Here is a 20,112-nt window from a genome sequence, read left to right as displayed (position 1 = left end):
CTATTATATGACAAATTTTATCGAGATCCGTTCAACCGTTTAGGCTACAAACTCTAACAAACATCTATTTATCCATCCAAACTTTTACATTTATGATATTAGTAAGATAAAACTTACCAAGCAATTATTGCACAATTACTATACATTTAAAAATGTATAAACTTAGATGATTTTGATATATTTTACTGTTATCTTCAAATTAGAACATGATATCGTTACATGAGTTTCGCGAGTCAAGTGAGGGCGTAGTCAACATTTTCGGAGGGTGTTATATTCGAGACATTTCTCATTTGCTGCTTCAAGACGTAGATTTGTGTTACATGTGGGTGTTGTTTGTTACATTGTTATAATATCGTATTATATTTCGTATTTCCGCAACACAAATAATCTAGAAGAATATACACGTATCTCAGTATCAATATACACAAAGTTCTTTTGTTACCGTGGTTTTAAACGGCGAAATATTCTTACAAATTGTGATTTATTTAAAGACATGCATTTGCTCGCGACTTTGTCCGTGTGGAATAAAAAAATGGCTTTGTTACTCACTGATAAAGTGGCTTTTTAATGGTGATGATTTGTATTATCAGCCCAGTTTTTGAGTTATTACAATACATACAAAAATACATATCATTCCTCTTTATAACATCAGTATAAATGGAGAGAGAGAGAGAGAGAGAGAGAGAGAGAGAGAGAGAGAGAGAGAGAGAGAGAGAGACAGACAGAAATATGAGAAGTGAAAGATACTATAGCTATTGGACTAATATGGATTACATATTTATTAAATCATAGAGAAATGCTTCTGTTACAATTTAGGAATAGAGCTAAAGGAAGAAATGCTTTCCAAAAATTTTATAACATTTTGTTTATTAACCTGTTAAATAAAATTAAATTCAGAATCAGATCTAATTAATGTTGTATTCCACTGTGTGGTAAATTCCAGTAATTGTGTATAGAAGCTCACTTTACACATATGAAATGCATAATTAACTTTCATCAAGTTACGCGCCAACTTGGGAGGCATTTAATCGCGGAACAAGACGCCGTACATTACGAGAATTGTGACGGATCAGTGGCGTTACCCGACGAGACGCTTTTAAGTCAAGACTTAACAATGTTATTATCTTCTTGGATATTTAAGAATTTACGATGTTTGTTAAATTTAAAATGTCTTGTTATATAGAGATGTGAGTTGTCAGAAAAAGGATAAGATTAGTAAACTAAAAAAACTTCCGTAGACCATTAGTAATTTAGTAAAGGGACTTCTTTTAATTTATTTTTCAACACTTAAAGGGAACTTTAAAAAGGGACTTCTTTTAATTTATTTATAATGTATCCAGAATCACTTAGGGACAACATAACAATGTAATGATGAAATATTTTTTTTTAAATCGGTCTAGTGGTATATGATTAAATTTAGTATAAACATACAAGTCTATCTTAAAACATTAGAGTAGATAACACTGACTCATAAAACTCTTTTTTTAAAAATCATATATAAAATCTGTATTGTTTTTTCTTTTATTATACAAGCATTAGGCAAGTAAAAAATTGTTCTAAAGACGAGATGGACATAACATGGACATACCCAATCTCAACAACGTTGACACGTGAAGAGCAATTTGTGGCTCTCGTCAACTTAGTGTAAGACGTCGCAGTAACACGTGCTCTGAAACTCAAGTATACTGAGAAATGGTTGCGGGTGTTTCCCCATTTTATAGCGATATAAGAGTCATTGTTATGCTTTCTTATATGCTTGTTAGTACGAGTATAATGACCAATATTCTTCTTCTATTGTAAATTATACTTCATACTAACATTATAAATGTGAAAGTTTAGATGGATGGATTGATGTTTGTAGCCTAAATTGCTGAACGGATTTTGATGAAATTTTGTATGTGTCTACATAATCTGGAAGAACACTTAGGCTACTTTTGTTTACAAATGGCAAAATTTAAATGGATGGATACATGTTTGTTAGAGTTTGTAGCCTAAACGGTGGAACAGATCTCAACGAAATTTGGCACAGACGTAGAGTATAGTTTATTAATACACATATACTACAGTTTTTTTTATTTTAACGCGGACGAAGTCGCGATAAAAGCTAGTAACTTATACTTCAAAATGCTTCATCTTGTTAAAGTCTTGTCGCGTCGTATTATTTTATAAATTTCATACCTACATAACTATCAAAAGCATATGACTAACTTTTTCCCCTGACGTTACAAGAGCGTACTTTATTGCAGAATAACGCAGTCGGTATTCGACTACGGCGTATAAATTACTAAATTACAAGCAGCAATTTACTAAAGTACAGGCGGCTGTAAATTTGTTTTAGTACTTTGTGCAGCGGGAAAACGATTCAAGCCGACATAAGCGCCCTGTCCTGATTTAACTATTTATTTAGATTGCAACACGTATATGCTGTTTAATTGAACATTTAAAATGTATTCAATATTGGTACAGATTCATACAAGATTGTTTGCATTGAAATTTGGGAAACATGAGTGAGTTATTGTTGTCGATTTTACTATGAGACTTAGTAATTCGATGATTGCGGAGTTCAATGGCTAAACTTTTAAATCGATCACAAGATTTAATAAATAAAGTACAGAGAGACAAAATGTTACTTAACATTACGAAGAGAAAATAATAAATTATCTGAATTTATTATATTCTTCAACCGTAAACAGATGACTCATTCAGTTACAGCATACGCAATAAAAATGTAATTTCACTTAAAGACGTCAACAAAGTATGCATAAGGTATTAAAATCTTGATTATTAAGAATGTTAATACGGCGTTAAACAAAGCGAATTCGCTGCGGCACGGCCATTCCGAGAGTAATACGGGACGCAATCTCCGGGATTCCGGGAGCGAAACCGAGCTTATTTGACGCACACGAAATGCATAATTAACTTATATATTAACATACGAGAGGCGCCCTCTAGTGAGCGTTTTAATCGCAGAACAAGATGCCGGCGTGGTCTTCTGTTGTGCTTGCTGCTCGAATCTAGACTAAATGACATACGTTGCGACGACTTTTTATTGCAACACTGCGCTAAGTGCACGACGAAAATACTTAATTAACGCTGTGAATCTAAGTAAAGAAGCTCTAAGGGCATAACCCTATACTGCATGATTCCATTTTCACTACGAAGGTCTAATCTATAATATTATAATAAAGCGTAAACACACACTTCTTTGTTGCCTAAGATGTCAGCAATTACAGCATATTTTTGAATAATTCATTCTTTAATAAAGAGCCCTACAATTATGTCACGCTATAGGTTATATATTTTCACGCCATTAAACTTAGGGTGTAAATATTTTGGATAATATCCCTAATGTGGGAAAGAGACCATAAGTTGCTACCAACATGAAGGATACAAGATTGCCAAGGTTTGATATGTCATGTCAGTTTGACATTTGCAATTGATAATTAGACGCATGTGAACAATGAAATATATTTTTTACAATTTCATGCGGATGAAGTCGCATGGGAACAGCTAGTAATCTAATTAAAAATCAACTTTCACCTGACAATATCCTATTTGCTACTTCAGTAAAATTGATACTAACCGACATTAAAAAGAAATTGAATAAAAGCTAAATAACGAAAAATCTCGAAGGCCCCAAATTATCAACTCGTTGAGTTTTACATAATTATAGTTTCAAATAAAAATACAGGAGAAGAAGCTCGTTTAAAAACATTTTCTGAGCGTGGAAAAAAGATACGCTTCTCAAAGTATTTCCTTTTTCTAAGGAAAATTCAAAGTAGCAAGGTAACAAGGTTTTCTGTCGGAACATTCGCAAAGAGACACTTGTATTCATTACCCACGAGAGGCATCGACAATGCAGTAGATGGACTCATATATTGTTACAAGTACATGACTTAAACATTCTTATGCAGTAAAATTCTTGTATCGTCTAGATTGCTGAAATATATACTCATAAATAAGTTGAACTCAAACTGACAAGCGATTTAGAAATGTCAAGAGGTGTGCTTGGGAATGAAATGGAAATTCGTAATCTCTGTGTACTCGCTGCAATAAAACCACACTAACATGTAGTAACCAAAAAGCGTATCTGAGTAAGCAATTAACTCGTCTTATCGTATCCGGTTATTATTCACATTTCTATAAAGAATTCTCTCTTTACATTTATTTAACTTGACACGATTTATTAGACCTTTTAAGACAACTCTTTCAGCCTAAAATCTAAATGAACATTTTTAATTTTAATAACGCACCAAAAGCATTAACAAAAGGTTGCTTTCGCGAAATTAAATTAAGTATTCATGAATATTATTTACGGAGAGACCTTTAGTTTGTTATTGTGAATGTCAATGAATTGAATTTAATTAAGACGGTTCGCTTATTTTACCCAAAATAGCAAAATCAAATCATACAAAGAAATATGTATTACTATTTTTAGACAATAATATATTAATATCAACGTAAATTTTCTTCGACACAGTCTATCGATTCCCGTCAGAATTGGCACGGTTATCTTTTTTTCTTCTTAATGACATTGACAGCTGTCATAGGGATGAGACGTCTATATCAATGATCTAGTGTTGTGCTGTTATTCCGGCGCGGTAATTTCATCTGAACACGTTTATTTTAGTGTTAAACATTTAAAACATGAATAGACAAGTTTTACGACTTAGTAACAAGGCATGTTATGCTTCTATAGTATTCATACTGATTATGAAAGGATAGATGTTCGGAAAGGACTATCTATCTCAAATATAAAACATAGCCTGGAACAAGCCAATCAGTTACTTGCTATTTTTTTAGATACCCTGTGCCGAGAAAGTCGCGGTTAAAAGCTAGTCTAATATAAATTGATGTTCAAGTTGTAAATTATCAGAAAGAGTTCACTTAAGTTTTATTTTCTGTGAAAGGAATCGAAAAGGTAAAGTTTCGGTAGGGCCACAGTCGAATTCAAAGAGACTTGACGGATGAACAAATATGGGCTTTACCCAGTAAAAACATCATTGCAATTCATTGTTGGAGATTAAAGAAAAATACATACAAATCGATTAAACATCCGCTATAATGCTATATTACATCAAACTTTATTAAAAATGTTAAATCATAGAATGAAAATAAAACAATAAAAAAACTTTAAAATTCAGTAAAACTCTAATAAACTACGTAATCATTTAGTGGCTATAGAAAAAGTTGTTCAATCCATTTGAAGGTGTATTCAAGTCGGAACTAAAAGTGAATTGGGTCCGTAATGAACTGGTTGTTGAAACTTCCGCGGCCACTCCTTGGTTAAAGAAAAACTCAAGTGCGTACTATGCAAGGCAGGATACTTAAAATCAGGAACGTAAGCTAGGAACTAGGTATATTTCCTTAACGATATAAAAAAACGTCATAAAAACCTGGAATTCGTATTGTAATTTTTTTTTAATTGTAATAATTGGTTGCGAAAGCTTAAAGAAAATAGATACGTATTTACAGTTTACTCTTTTATTTTCCATTATATATCTCTAGTCTAACTTCTATCATTTTTCCCGATCATACCTTGATTCCTAAAACCTTATGCGACCTTTGTATAGAACACTGTCGACTGAAGTTTCCTTAAGAAGAAACACTAATTGTGTATTGTGGGCTCAGTCAATCTAGTATCTTGATTCATCTCAAAACAGAATCAAGCACTCTCGCCACCGCAAAGGCTCAAAAGCCGGTTCAAGTACGCTTTAGCGCCCTTCCAATAAGCTTGTTTTTTCCAGTTAATGAAGGCCCACTCCACTTTATATTGACACGATTTTTATCTTGATTCATTTCTTTAATAAGATTAACATTTACTAAAAAATTTACACTCATATGGATTTAGGACCTTTTTAGAACATTTTTTACATATTACGACCTTATAGGACACTTTACATGATGACCGAAAACAAAAAAAATATAGATAAACTCAATGAAAACTGAGAACGTCAACAAAAATAGATTGAATCGAATACATATCTGCGTCAAACGAAGATGTTTACATTTGATTACAATATAACGAGCTAAACTGACGGTAGATGGGGTATGGTACCTCGTCTTGAAAGCGACCTCGTATATACAAACAAGCTTACCCATTACCTTACATCTTACATACGGGGTCTGGTACGTAAAATTCTAGTATCATCCGATATTTTATATTACGAGGTAACCTTTACAATGTTTCCGTTCCATCTAAAGTATTCGTTAACTGAATAAAACAGCTGAGACATGCATGTCACATTGTTTCATTATGATTTCCCAGGCGTATTTAATTTTCTTCTTAACGTTTTTCAAGGAAAAGAATAGGTTGGAGGTGAGGCGGTATTGTGTTTATAAAGAACAATTCTTTTCCTTAGCCCGGAGTGCCTGAGTTACATTTTATTAAATTGAAAACACAACGTTAAAAGAAATTATGGGTATTTTAAAGTTATCATTACATTACTCCACTCTACAAACACTCAGAGTTAATAGGTTACGTTTAATAGTGGAGTGTCTGAGTGTCTGAGAGTAGACAGTCTGAGTGTAGGGGGAAGACACTGAGATGTTAAACCAAATAGATTAAAAAAATCTTTACTCGTGGTTCAAACAAAGGACATTTGAAATCAAGTGTTGGCGCGGGACACACGCGTGTAACGTAAATAAATAAAATTAGGTAACATTAAAAGTAGCGAATAACGTGGAAAGTACGTGATGTGGTTTGACTTCGTTTCTCCAGTTCGAGTTATTTCATTTTACTTCTACGAGCTTTGCGGTTGTGCGTCGAGTTAGGAAATGTGATCAAAAACCAGTTGAGACTTTTCAATGACTTACAAAAAGTGCGTGACTGACGTCTACAAAACTTGTTATTTCATTCGCAAAACATTATGGAATTTCAGACGAAAAAATTAGTTAATTCGTGTAAACATTGTTACTATGGTTTTAATTCATATAAATAAAAATGTGAATATTAATTTCTAATATTGAAAAAATTTATACTAAATATCCTTTCTTACTTTATGGGATCTTGAGTTTAACTTGTTACCGACAGCGCGGCAGCCAAAAAAAACAAAAACTTTTACATAAACCGATACAACTTTTATTATGAATCTAATTTAAATATCTTACTAATATTAACTAATATTATATAGAATAGATGTCAGAATTTATAGCCTACAGCTGAACGGATCTCAGTGAAATTTGGCATTGACGTAGATTTTAGTCTGGAAGAACACATAGGCTACTCACGTTTTTGTTAATCCCTCGCAGACGAAGTCGCGGGCGAAAGCTAGTTTACAGTAAATAACTGAAAATTATATCGTTCACGTCTCTGTTTTTTACAATATCTTTTTAATAGCAAATAAAAAATCGTAGTGGGCAGTATCCATCTCTTTTTGCTCTGAACATCTTGGGTGATGTGTTGTACAAAATTCACTTAATAAACGCAGAAGTCGGAACACGCCTTAATTTAACTGTTGTGAAATGACATTACGCTTCGTCCACCCATTGCGAACAGATAAAACAACAAACAATTTCCAATTACATAAGGATTCTACTAGTCATGACATTTTACAGATCTTACCTTTAGTAAAAACCCTACTTTAATCCAAAATACATTTTAAAGTTGTACTCCAACCTGTTAAAATAAAAAACATATTTTGAATGCTTATTTAACGAGTACATTTGTACATGTTTAAGTCACTCGTAAAATAAAAATTCTTTTTGTTTTCAAATAAGTATAATTTAAAATGGAAACTGATGTAAGATTCGAGTCTACATCGAGAGGGACAATTTCCATCGCACTATTTAACCTTGAATGACATTTAAAGCGGGATAACCCTTTTAGCAATTTCCGTCTTGTATTTTTAAACGATCTTTAATGAATATTGGATTGGATCGGTTCTTCGCATTCCCCTTTCCTACTTTAAATATCACTCGAGGTTGAAGAAATCTTTTTCTTTTAATCTCCTTTCTCCTCAATTTTTAACAATGATTTTTTTTCAATTACCGATGTGCCGCGTCATGACTATAAATGTTTTCTTTTCAAATGAAATTGTTTCAGAGAAGACGTCGATTTCCTTTACATTTTAATATTTAATACCATTAAGCAGGCAGATATCCAATTTCCAATTATCAAAATATATAAAAATAAATACAAAAATCGTTAGTTTTGTTAACATAAAAATCAGTTACTTGCGATAAATTAATAGTTTCAAAACATTTACGATATAAGCTCATTTAACATGAAATTTAATAAGTACAGAGCTCTACTTCACAGCTGCATAGTTAGGTATCCCTTTGAGAATTAATTATTACCAGTACAAAGGAATAAGCGCAATCTTTTAAAATTACATTTTACTACCGTAAGGAAATTCAGAGGAAATACTTGTAGGATGCTACGAGATTATTTGTAGAGGACTTAATACTCTTGACATTTTACCTTTAAGTTTAAAAGCACATCGAAGACAGGAGAAGAAAACGTTACGAGGAAATACTCGTAATGTTGTCGATAAAAATTGTATTAGATTTTTACAGCGCCTTTAACGGGACCATAGTACACTAAAGGCCTGTCTCATCACTGGCTGATAGAGCCTCAGATAGCTTAGAAATGATTTTACTGTCAGAGAAGGTAACAAAACCCGAAATTTCCATCACATATTTTACAGGTTCGAATGTTATTAGACAATTGGTGGGACAAGTCCTAAGTGTCAGTCCTACCAAATTTTTGTAAATTGTCTGATGTCAATCCAACCTGTAAAATATTCGATGGAAATATCGGATTTTATTATCTTATCTGAAAAGCCAGTGGTGTGACAGGCCCTAAATCTCATAAAATTTCGTTAATAAGTTTACAACAGTACTATTTTGGCAGTAGGCGTATGCCTTCAAACTATAAGACTGATTAGGATATCAGGTCTGTGCTTCCCTCGTATTAAATCATCTAACACAGGGTGATTTAAAATTCAATTTACGAAAGCATAAGACAACTGTAGAGTATACTTTATATCGTTTACCGTGGACCGTGATAGCACAATGCTCGTTAATCATAACGTCTGTCTGTGTCTAGAAATAAACAGAGATATCACGTCGCTCGCTTCGCTAAATTGAAAGTAATGCCGCGTTTTAAATATCAGTCCGCATTTGTTCACAGACAATTTATATAATTCCCTTCTATTTTTATATAATGATACATTTATTTATGAGATATATTACCATTAAATGACCACGTATTTCGACCTGATTGTAAACAATCTAAGATTTAGAAGTCACAATTGCAAAAAAACTATTTATTTTGTGAAAGACATAAAAACCAAGCACTAATCGATTGTAATGCTAAGACGCGTAGCAACAAGCTATAAGATGTAAGTGTAGGACCCTCGTGTTAATTTAATAATTGAATTCAAGTCAAACACACCAATGTTTGCGGTAATGTGTAAACAGCTTAATATCGGATTATACACACGAAACCCCTTTGTGCATTAATTAGTATTGGCACAAAGCGACCCGTGTAAACAGCTGGCACTAAGTTACATCGTATGTCAAGCCGCACTCTATCGCTGGCTGTCGGCTGTCGGCTGTCGGTGGTACGGCTTGAATTGAGACGATATCTGCATTATTATAATTGTGAAACTAGCTATTCCCGTGCGGCTTCATCCGCATGAAATTATAAAAACGTTATTGCATACATTTGTCAAATTCTCAATTGCAAATGCCAAAACTACAGGTATAAAAACCTTGCTTCCTTAATATTGGCAGCTTGTAATTTACGGTATCGTTTTTTTCCAATTTATTTACCCCCTAAGTTTAAAAGCGTGAAATATATAACGTAAAGCGTGTCGTAAGTGTAGGGTTTTTTATTAAAGAAAATTATTCAAAAATATACTGTGATTGCTGACATCCTACGCCACAAGGTAGAGAGTATTTACGTTTTAATATATTAGTATAGATGAGTATTATTAAAACATGGATGCCATCATTTAAATATCTTATTATATAACTAGTCACCTTGTTTGTCAAACACGTATTCACAGAACCTATACGTAATTTACTCCTATAGTAGGAGGTTGCACGATAACATAAATTATTATATTTATTAACAACGATACAATAAAGTTGCGCGAATATTTATTCAAGAAAAGGCAAAAAACCGAAAGATTTATCATCCATAGTAGAAATAGCACATGCAATCACTAGTCTGAAAGATATAAAAGAACCGAGGAATGAAAGAGGAAAAGATTTAAAAGCAACTGAAATGAAAACATTTAATGCGAAGCTTGCCTTCTAACCTCTTCACAAAAGCTAGATTTGTACAATACACAAATCTGAAAGCTGTCTGAAGTGTATGCGTTGTTCCCTATTGTAGGCTCCAATTCTTCGGACAAACGTTACTAGTGTGAAAAAAGATTCTTCAAACTGATGGATACTTCTGTATGGATTTAAAGCAAAAGGTAGAAAAGATATCGATTCTTTTCAAGCTGAATAAAACGTTACGTCTACAGAAGAGAAAATTGTTACAAGCAAACGCATCCATAAACTTTTAAGCCTAATATAATGACATAAATATTCTTTTGTTTATTATAATTTTCAATTTATGCTTTAACTGAAATCTTAATTAACGTTAATACATCAGTTTTAAAACAATATCTTTGTAAAAAATCAAATAAAAAAGTTTCCAAATATACTTTATAGATTCCTTAAACAAACTTCGGAATTGAACTATCTACAAAACATCCATTAACTTAAGAAAGTTGGGATTCACCCTAAGCATCGGCAACATAAATTTATTACTGTCGTACGTGGCCTGTCGCGGGGGCAACATTTGCTTAAAACCGAACTTCCATCCATATTTTACACAAAAAGATCCCCTATAGAGCATAGTGACAGAAAATATGTTAAGAGTTGCAAGTTTTCAACAAGTTTGTACTTCGAGAGATCGATAAGTTTGTTGGTTGTTGGCGGCACAAAGAATATCTGCTCCGTACACATACATACACAAGTATTGATACAGCTTTGTTGTAAACACACGAGTTTTAAACTAAACATTTTATGGAAGAATATTTAAAAAGTTTGAGAAACCTATCGGATAAGAATTTCTTTTTAAATGCATTGTTAAATATAATATTCTTTATTTTACGTAGATCAAGTATTGTTAGATTGAGTTTCAATTTAGATCATAGTAAAAACTATCACTCTTTAATTCTGAAAAACTTACAAACACGTGTCTAACTTACAAAACGCATTATTATACAAAAAATACAATTTAACACCATCTCTTATTGTCTCCGACGTATCACTAATCGCAAAATTTAGGAACATTCTTCATTTGTTTCCGTAAAAAATATGGCAACGCTTGAGCTCAGATTATAAGAACTCAATGAGATACAATGTCGTAAAGCATAAGTTACGAGCGTATTATTTTCGTATCTGATTATTAAAAGTGTAATTACTAAGCGCTATAAAATCTTCACCAATCTCTCAATAAAGACAAGACACAAGACACAACAAAAGATCAATAGACAACTTGCAACCACTAAATAACAAGTCTTATTCAACTTATCTGTAGGTCAAGACGCATTACTTTGCTAATGATATTTTCACTACAGGTAATCTTTAAAGTATTTCCTTGAAGTTTCTAAAATGAACGGTCTATTTATAAATAATTTATTTTATTTATTTATTTACATACAGGAAAAAGACATTAATAAAGACACAAATAAAAATGTCGACAAACTGCACCGCATTTCTCTTTGTATATCAGACATAAAAATACTTGACATTGACAACGCTATTTACTAAAAACTCAATAACGATTCATAATATCTTATACCTCGGGGCACATTTCGACGCTTGTTTCAAGTGGTCACATTTATTCTCGCCGTGTCCGAGTCCTCTTTAATTATGGATAATTTATATTCAGATTAAAGGAGGCGGCAGGTGGCGGATTCCTGCGGCTCTATTACATCGCGCACGTGACTTTAATACGCAGTTATTAGGATTTATGGGTTACTCGATAGTGGAATAGTTTATGGATACAATATGTTATGATGTCTATTAGCAATCTATTCGTGCGCCCCCCGGGTGCGGCGTCCATTCATCTTAATACAAATTTGATTCCAATAATTCATTGCGTAATTCGATTTAAATTACAAATAGCTGTTGCTCGCGACTTCGTCTACGCAATGTAAGATAAAAAAGTAGGCTAAAATATGCCAGTCTATGTCAGCTACTTCAGTCAAAGTTGAGGGTAGAGCGTTTAAAAAGCGCCCTTTTTTAAACAAACGTCAAGCAAACAGTAAATTTCTGTACTGAAACATGCTTAAGATATTTATATACGAGTAGTTATAGCAATTGAAATTTAACCAGTAAACATCATGTTACATAGAATCATAAAATATAAGATTAAAATAAACTATTTATAGATAAAGCTAAAGTGTCAATAACATAAATAAGATTTGTATCGGTAGTCTGGGCTGCGTCGATAGTGGGACCGATATTAATTAAAATAGGTATTAACGTCGCTTTGGGTCCTGGTTAATCCTAACAAACCGGTGTAGTCACAAGTAACACGTGTGCTGTATATTTAATGCTGAATTGGTAATATTTCCAATTCAATATACAGTTATTTCCTTTTAATTTAAATTCTCCTAAACCTCATTCCCTCGATCATCACGTCAGATGAAAATTATTTGAATACAGAAGATAAAATTACTAACTCATGAAAAGAATGAAAGCACGTTTACATTACAATTCCAAAAGTTTCCAAACCAGTAATCGCGACGCATCAAATGCGGTCCATTAGCATGGCCCGACGATTGTCATTATAACTTGGCCGATAACAGGATTAGCTCAAGTTGACGCCATCGCACCCAATCAAAACTTGAACTTGGCAAAGGTTAAGCGGATCCCGCCGCCAATTCATAGCCTTGCGGAGATTACCAACAGATAATAAAGTAAGGGATGAAATTGATGCTACTAATACTCTCCTAAATTTATAACAATTTTTTAGGTTATTTTTCGCCCGTTTAAATATGAGGTTCCTATCTATACTAATATAATAAAGCGTAAACATACACTTCTTTGTGCCTAAGATGTCAGCAATCACAGCATATTTTTAAATAATTATTTATTTAACAAAAATCCTTAGACTTACGTCACGCTTTAGGCTATATATTTTCACGTCATTAAACTTAGGGGGTAAATATTTTAGATAAAAACCCTTATGTGGGAAAGAGACCATAAGATGCTGCCAACATCAAGGAAGCAAGATTGCCGAGGGTTATCATGAAATGTCATTTTGACATTTGCTATTGATAATTTGACAAACGCAAACAATAATATAAAATTTTCATAATTTCATGCGGACGAAGCCGCACGGGAATAGCTAGTACTGAATATGTAAAAGCATACTGTCACCCTTGTATTGCTTCTCTTAAAACTGAGACAACTTTTACACGTGTGTTTCAGCACTGACATATTTGCTTACTTTCGATCTTCAATAAAATTACCAAACTACACTTTTATTCCTTCATTCTTTACAACTACCTCATTATCTATTACGTAGTTTTTATATCGTAGGATATTCTACAATTATTAAAAACTAACTTTCGGCCGCGACTCCGTCCGCGTAGAATTAAAATAAAACAAAAGTGAGTAGCCCATGTGTTCCAGACTATCCTCTACATCTATGCGAAATTTTATCAATATCCGTTCAGCCGTTTAGGCTATAAACTCTAACAAACATCCATTCATCCATCTAAACTTTCGCATTTATAATATTAGTAAGAAGTAAGAAGTAAGATTGCTTGTCTATATGACGTAGTAATTGTCAGTCGTTTAGTGAGTGCCGTATTTCGAGAACGGATTGATAAAAACATCAGACGGCACGAACAACGCCGCGGTGGCTTCGTGAAACTTCATAACTCACAGCCCGATCCAATTAAAACCGCTAACGAATGCTTCAAAACTTACGGACAGCCTTAACGGTTAATCATGAACTTGTCTTCGTTGCTACCGGCGAAAATGTTTCAAGTGAAAGAAATACAACATTCTTTTCTTTATTTTTTAATAAAAAATATTAGTACATTTTTGGTTAATTTACTAATATTTCTTTTAACCAATTAATCTAGAAAAACCATGTCCTAGGATATGGTTTACTAGTTTCGAATGGCGGAATTCGACCTCAAGATCGGTAGTCCGTACCCCAAACATTTATGCTATTGTCATTTACACTACGATTAGTGATTTTAAAAATTCATTTCAATGGTCGATAGATAAGGAAAACATTAACCATGGAATAGTTACACCAGAACAACATAATAACACTTGTAATTTAAAAAATTATAGAACAAGCAAGAAAAAAAACATTAATTGAATCCTACATAGCTTGAGTTATCAAAGCAATTTAGCTTTAAAAGGCGAAGTTGAGAACTAGCTTTTATAATTGAATAATTTCCTACGATATGTATTTTAAACTCAATATTTATAAAAGACTTCTGTAATTTCATAGTGGAAACGAAGTTTATTATTTTTTTCTTCTACTTTATTAATTACCCAACCGCAAACTCCCTTCAAAAATAGTTACATTTAAAATAGAAAAATCATAAATAACAGAAAAAAATTCACATCAAATCACAATGTTTCATTAGAAAGAAATTTAAAAAGCAACGAGTTCCCACAGGGCAGTAGCTCGGGGCCGCGATTATTTCTTTCCTTTCGGTACAACAATGACTCACGATACATCACGTACTACTTCGTTTGCGAAGCTTCTTTTGTGACTTTCTGCAATTACATTGAAATCGCTGGCTTGTAGTTCCTTTCTCGGTAACAGCCGAAAGAGTAGGCAACTGACCTGCTATTCAATTTACAATTTTACGGCGAATTGTTCGACGTATAATAAAGAACATTTTGTTTTTCGGGCAGCAATGGTCAAAATTGTTTTGTCGATATTTGACGTCAGAACATATTTCCCTTAACATGGAAAAATTTTCTATGACAAGTTTAGATGAATTAGATAACATCATCCATTGTATTCGATAGTCAAATAACATTAAATAAGGTTGTAATCAAGCAGTATTTTAAAGCCTAATAAAGGTACTGTTTACAGCAACGATCACATTAATTTCCCAAAATACAAAATAATTTTACTCCCTCCGTGATGTTCGCAAATACACAAAGGAGTTAATCGTGCTCGGTGACCAAGTTAAAATATGATACAATTATCACGATTTAGTTGTCAATTACCATCGTCGGCGTTTCGGTACGTTAACCGGACAAGGGGAGGGAACATCACGTAATAATTTCAACTCATTTACAACTGAAATTGTCGTTGTATTTTGTCTGAGAACGTCAGTCGCAATTTAGAGACGGTCGTTATCGATGGTACGTCCTCGGAGCGTAGCTTTAATACTTATTTATTGAAAGGCTTACGTCTTGGCGACTAGTCGAGTTATTTTCGGGATCATTGTGTCAGCGCTGGGCCTGTTTTATGCGGTCGTGGGTCGTAACTGCCCGCCCCCGCTGCAGCGGACCTCGTTTGTGGATACCCGCTCCATTCATTGAATTTTACGACGAAAACAAGTTAACTTCGAACCAGTTTACCGTATAACCAATCTTATTAGAAAAGGAAGTTAATTTTAATTTTATTATAATAAGAAACAAGACTAATGGTAAAAATTCGACTTATGATAATAATAACATTTAAAAAACTTAGAAATGACAATCTTACAGCGAAGGCTGTTCATTTTGAAAATTTAAACAGAGATACCTAAAACAATAAAGTTACGAGTTATCGGTATACAGTAAAGTTTCCGAGATGCATGATATGAATGAAATAACACAGTATGTACACAAGACAAACTTTGTCCTGCATTATATGTGAGCGTCAACAAAAACTTTACCCAACTTGTTGCTGAATCGTAAGCTATAAATGCATCTATATTTATTATTTGTTAAACATTTTAGATTTATTGCTTGAGTTTTGTTTTATAAGAATTTGTCATTGTGCATACTATAACTGTACGGTAATATATTTGTAATAGTCTAATTGTGTTAAAAGCTAAGCTGTGTAATAACAAAGTTGTATTCTAACAAATAAATTAATCACGAATATTTGATAGGAAGTCTTGGTCATCTAATACCATTCGAGTTGGTTAAATTCTTATCCACAATTCGATTTCACTAAAAATATGTTTAAAAACATGTGCCGATCAAGGATAACATTGAAACAACATTATGAGATTGGATTTTCTCAAACGCCTTAGCATTTAATATTGATACTAGTGGGGTTCACAATAGCGACATCGGAAGTTCATAAAACGGTAGTGGAGCGAAACTTCACCAATTCTCTTCGGCATGAAAGTCACGTATTTCTATCGGATCTTTCTAATATTTTCGTTTCGTAGCCGCGTGCCGCGTGCTCGTAGACGCGGCGTAGCGGCGCTACGTTGCTTTTGTACAAAGATGTGTACGTATACATTTATATTTTTTACAAAGCATATATTTCTATACATATAACTGTGAATATACTGTACACTTTTTTACTCTTTTTTCAGCTGTAAAGCTGTAAACAGTCATGTAAAGGGGTCAAATATGTTGGAGTATTCAGTATTAACTTCAAATCTCAGAAAGTCACTTACCTTCAAAGACAGTGAGTGTAGCGATAGCAGTAACGGCATCACCGACACCATTCTCTGCCATACATTCATAGGTGGCATCATCTCGAGTAGCGCGTACTGGCTCAATACGTAGCACGGCGCCGTTCGCCCCTGGACCCGCCGCTGCGTCCATACCCGACACCTGGTACCTTGACTGCATGCCTGGAAACACAAATAGTCTTTTAACACTTTCAAAGTCGGCAAGTTCACGACATTACGTATAAAAAATAATGGCAATCAAGTTTGCCACACTTATAATTAGTCTGTACGAGAGATCGTTACTGTCGTTGCATAACAGAACTCTAAGGGACTGCTTAATCAACTATAACTTTGAGTGCAGCAGTAAATGTGTTAAATATCAATAATTCTTAAGAAATTTGATATAACTTTCTTTAGGTGGGATCGTGGTCAAGGTCAAACATAAAAAAAATTACTGCCTCTATCATTCCTCATTATTATGACAGCTTTTAAATTTTATTAATATTGTAAAGAAACTTGAAAGCAATTTAACGTTTACTGTCACTCGAAGTTGATATTCACAATGAGTTACTTTTATTGAAAATCTTATAACGTCAAGGGAAAACGTCCGAGATTCTTTGTGGGGGATGCACTTTGCATTTTCCAACTCAAGATTGAAGGAGTAAAAAACAAAAGACTTTTGCACAAGTTAGCTTCGCTCTTATTACAATTGTGTTAAGATACATATTGGCGTGTGAGTGAAACGAGGTACAGAATCTTGCTGGAATACGAGTTTGAAGAAGACAGCGCTAAATCGCCACTCGTGGTAAGTGCTAAAGAAACATATTTCACAACAAGTGAGAATAATTGTTATCTTTCAGTTCTGATTTAAAAGTATAATAGTTATTCTCCTACTTAGTTGTTCGTTTCTCAGTCAAACTACGTAATAACTTCTTTTTACCATAACATTGCACGCGAAACGGAAATATTATAGACCCTTTACAAAAGAACAAGACTTTTTCTCTAGTTTTATCGAACTTGAAATTACAAGTTACCATTTTTTTATGTAATTTTGAGGCCTAAATATGACTAATCGAATGAAATGGAGTCCTGCAACAATTTACTTTACAGATACGAATAAAAACCACACACTAACAAATAAACTGTTTAATTAAAAAGTACGTTTTGTTTTTAAAATTTTTACAAAATTTTCTTGAATCTATTAATAAAAACACAACTTGTATTATTTTAGTAGAAAACCTTTGTTAAACTTTTATAAAATAATTTCTGTCTAAAATAATCCTCGCCACTAACAATTTTCTTTTAAAATTATTAAGATTACTTTTACAATTAATTTCAATGAAGGGCAGACGATATCGTTTATTTGTGAACTTTATTAAATTTGAAATTATGTAAATAGGTCTTTGTAAAGAAAATTTGGCTATCTATATAGTTTGCAATTAACAAGCAATATAGCGAAAATGTCAACAACAAATTCTAATATACAGAATTATGATACCATAGTTAACGCTAATAAATATATTTCATTAAAGGTTTCTAGCTTTAAAACTTTAACTGAGATCTTAAATCCATCTATACCAAGCACCTATGAAATCTCATATATGTAGAGCATAGTCTGGTAGAACACATAGGCTACTTACTTTTGTTTTAATCCACACAGACGAAGTCGCGATCAAAAGCTAGTTATAAAACACAATAAGTATATGTGACGTCATCAGTCACGGCATGCGACTTCTGATTTTAGACGTAGGGAGGCGGGCGCTTTGACAAGCGGCTCGTGCGTTATTGCTCACTCTGGTTGAAAAATAGGCTCTTCCCTATCATATATAGATTACAAAACATAGATATCGAATATCATATTGCATTACAAATCCTACTAATATTATAAATGGGAAAGTTTAGTTGGATGGATCGATGGATGTTTGTTAAAGTTTGTAGCATAAACGGCTGAACGGATTTCGATGAAATTTGGTGTAGATGTAGAGGATAGTCTGGAAGAACACATAGGCACTTTTGCTTTTTTTAATTCCTCGCGGACGGAGTCACGGGCGAAAGCTAGTAATAAATAAATCAAAGGTGCCAACAAATTCAATGGGTAAATCGCAATATACTCTGGGATACAAAATATTGGTAAGATATAAAAATGTATACTACAAAAATTATTAAGTTAAGAAGTTTGGAAAAGCTCCGCTTGCAAAAATGCTTGCAGTTTATACAAGGGACAAAGAAAAGCGGACGAGTGCTCTCAATACTTTGAAACTAACTTCGAAATTGTCGAAGTCATAGACAAAGTTGTGTGGAAAAAAGATTTCAATAAATCTAACAAACTTGCGAGGGTTGCTTATGTAGTTCTTTATGGAATATATATTCAGATTATAAATATAACTAATAATCCAGTTTAAACAATTATTACAACTAAAAACACTTTAATCAAATATCATGTAAGGCAATAACCAAGACTGAATAGATAAATCTATTTACTCGTAAACACAAGCTATTGCAAACATAAATTAAGAAATTAAACAATGCTTAATTAAATGTAATTCAAAAAGTATTGTAGTTTCGAATCAAAAAATATCTATATAAATCTTCTTGTATGTTTTGATCCTTACTGTTTAGTCGCGTGTTGATTTCTATGAGCTTATATGGAGGTGCGCACACTACTCGATTTTTAGTTGGGTAATTAAACAGTTGATTTTGCTGCGAAACAATCGACAATCGATAATCGCACAACAATTGTACAATAGTCTACAAAAGGTTTACTTTAAATTTATAACAAATGAATAAATTTAATTCGATTTACACGCATAAATAACTCACTAGAACACCTTTTCGCTCCCTGGAGCGAAATAAACACGAGTCACTAATTTCATACGCAATGACACTTTTTAACCGCTTAAATTGATTAATTTGTAAAATTAGTTTTAATTAATTACGGGGCACGAGCCACTATGTTATTTAAATGTTGATAATTTTAAATGATTCTGTAGTACGCCTTTGTACTCGTAAACCGAAATCGAGTGTTAATCAAAAATTAATAAATTAATTTATTTCACGTCCGTACAGCTTAATCGTAAATAAAATTGTACAATTTATGACGCAATATTATATCAATTAGTAATTACATAACAATAAATAGAAAAAACGATGGCATTTATGGTAAAAAAAATGGAGTATGAAAACCAGGACATAAGCGATTTATCCATTTATATCAAAACAGTTTTCTCATCAACGTCGCAATCTTCGGAGGATAAATTTTATTCGTCCTTTGTTTGCAAGATACAAAATGTGCAGTTATCGGGAGGCTATTTGATGGATCGTCTCGTCGCCCGACAAATGGACGAATCGCGACTAAAGTCAGATAAAACACGTAGAATATGAAATGAGATCGGTGCGTATCATCGCCACCATTATTCTTTTATGGTCGTCGCCCTCTGAACGGATGATCGACGCCATTACATATTTCATGGCGGCCCGAACGAACTATCTAGAAGGGGAA

General features: G+C 33.1%; 1 protein-coding gene across 2 annotated transcripts in view; it reads right to left on the bottom strand.

The window, feature by feature from the left end:
- Positions 1-20,112, bottom strand: part of LOC106104610 (tyrosine-protein phosphatase Lar) — a 279,987-nt gene that overhangs the window by 40,602 nt on the left and 219,273 nt on the right. For both annotated transcript variants that reach the window (XM_013284703.1, XM_013284704.1), the window contains exon 5: positions 16,617-16,796. In XM_013284703.1, coding sequence (XP_013140157.1) covers positions 16,617-16,796 — 180 coding nt within the window. The remainder of the gene's footprint in view (positions 1-16,616; positions 16,797-20,112) is intronic.

The sequence above is a fragment of the Papilio polytes genome, unplaced genomic scaffold, assembly GCF_000836215.1.
Source record: "Papilio polytes unplaced genomic scaffold, Ppol_1.0 DF823510.1, whole genome shotgun sequence".
NCBI classification, from domain to species: Eukaryota; Metazoa; Arthropoda; class Insecta; order Lepidoptera; family Papilionidae; genus Papilio; species Papilio polytes.
This window is presented reverse-complemented; position numbering and strand designations above follow the sequence as displayed.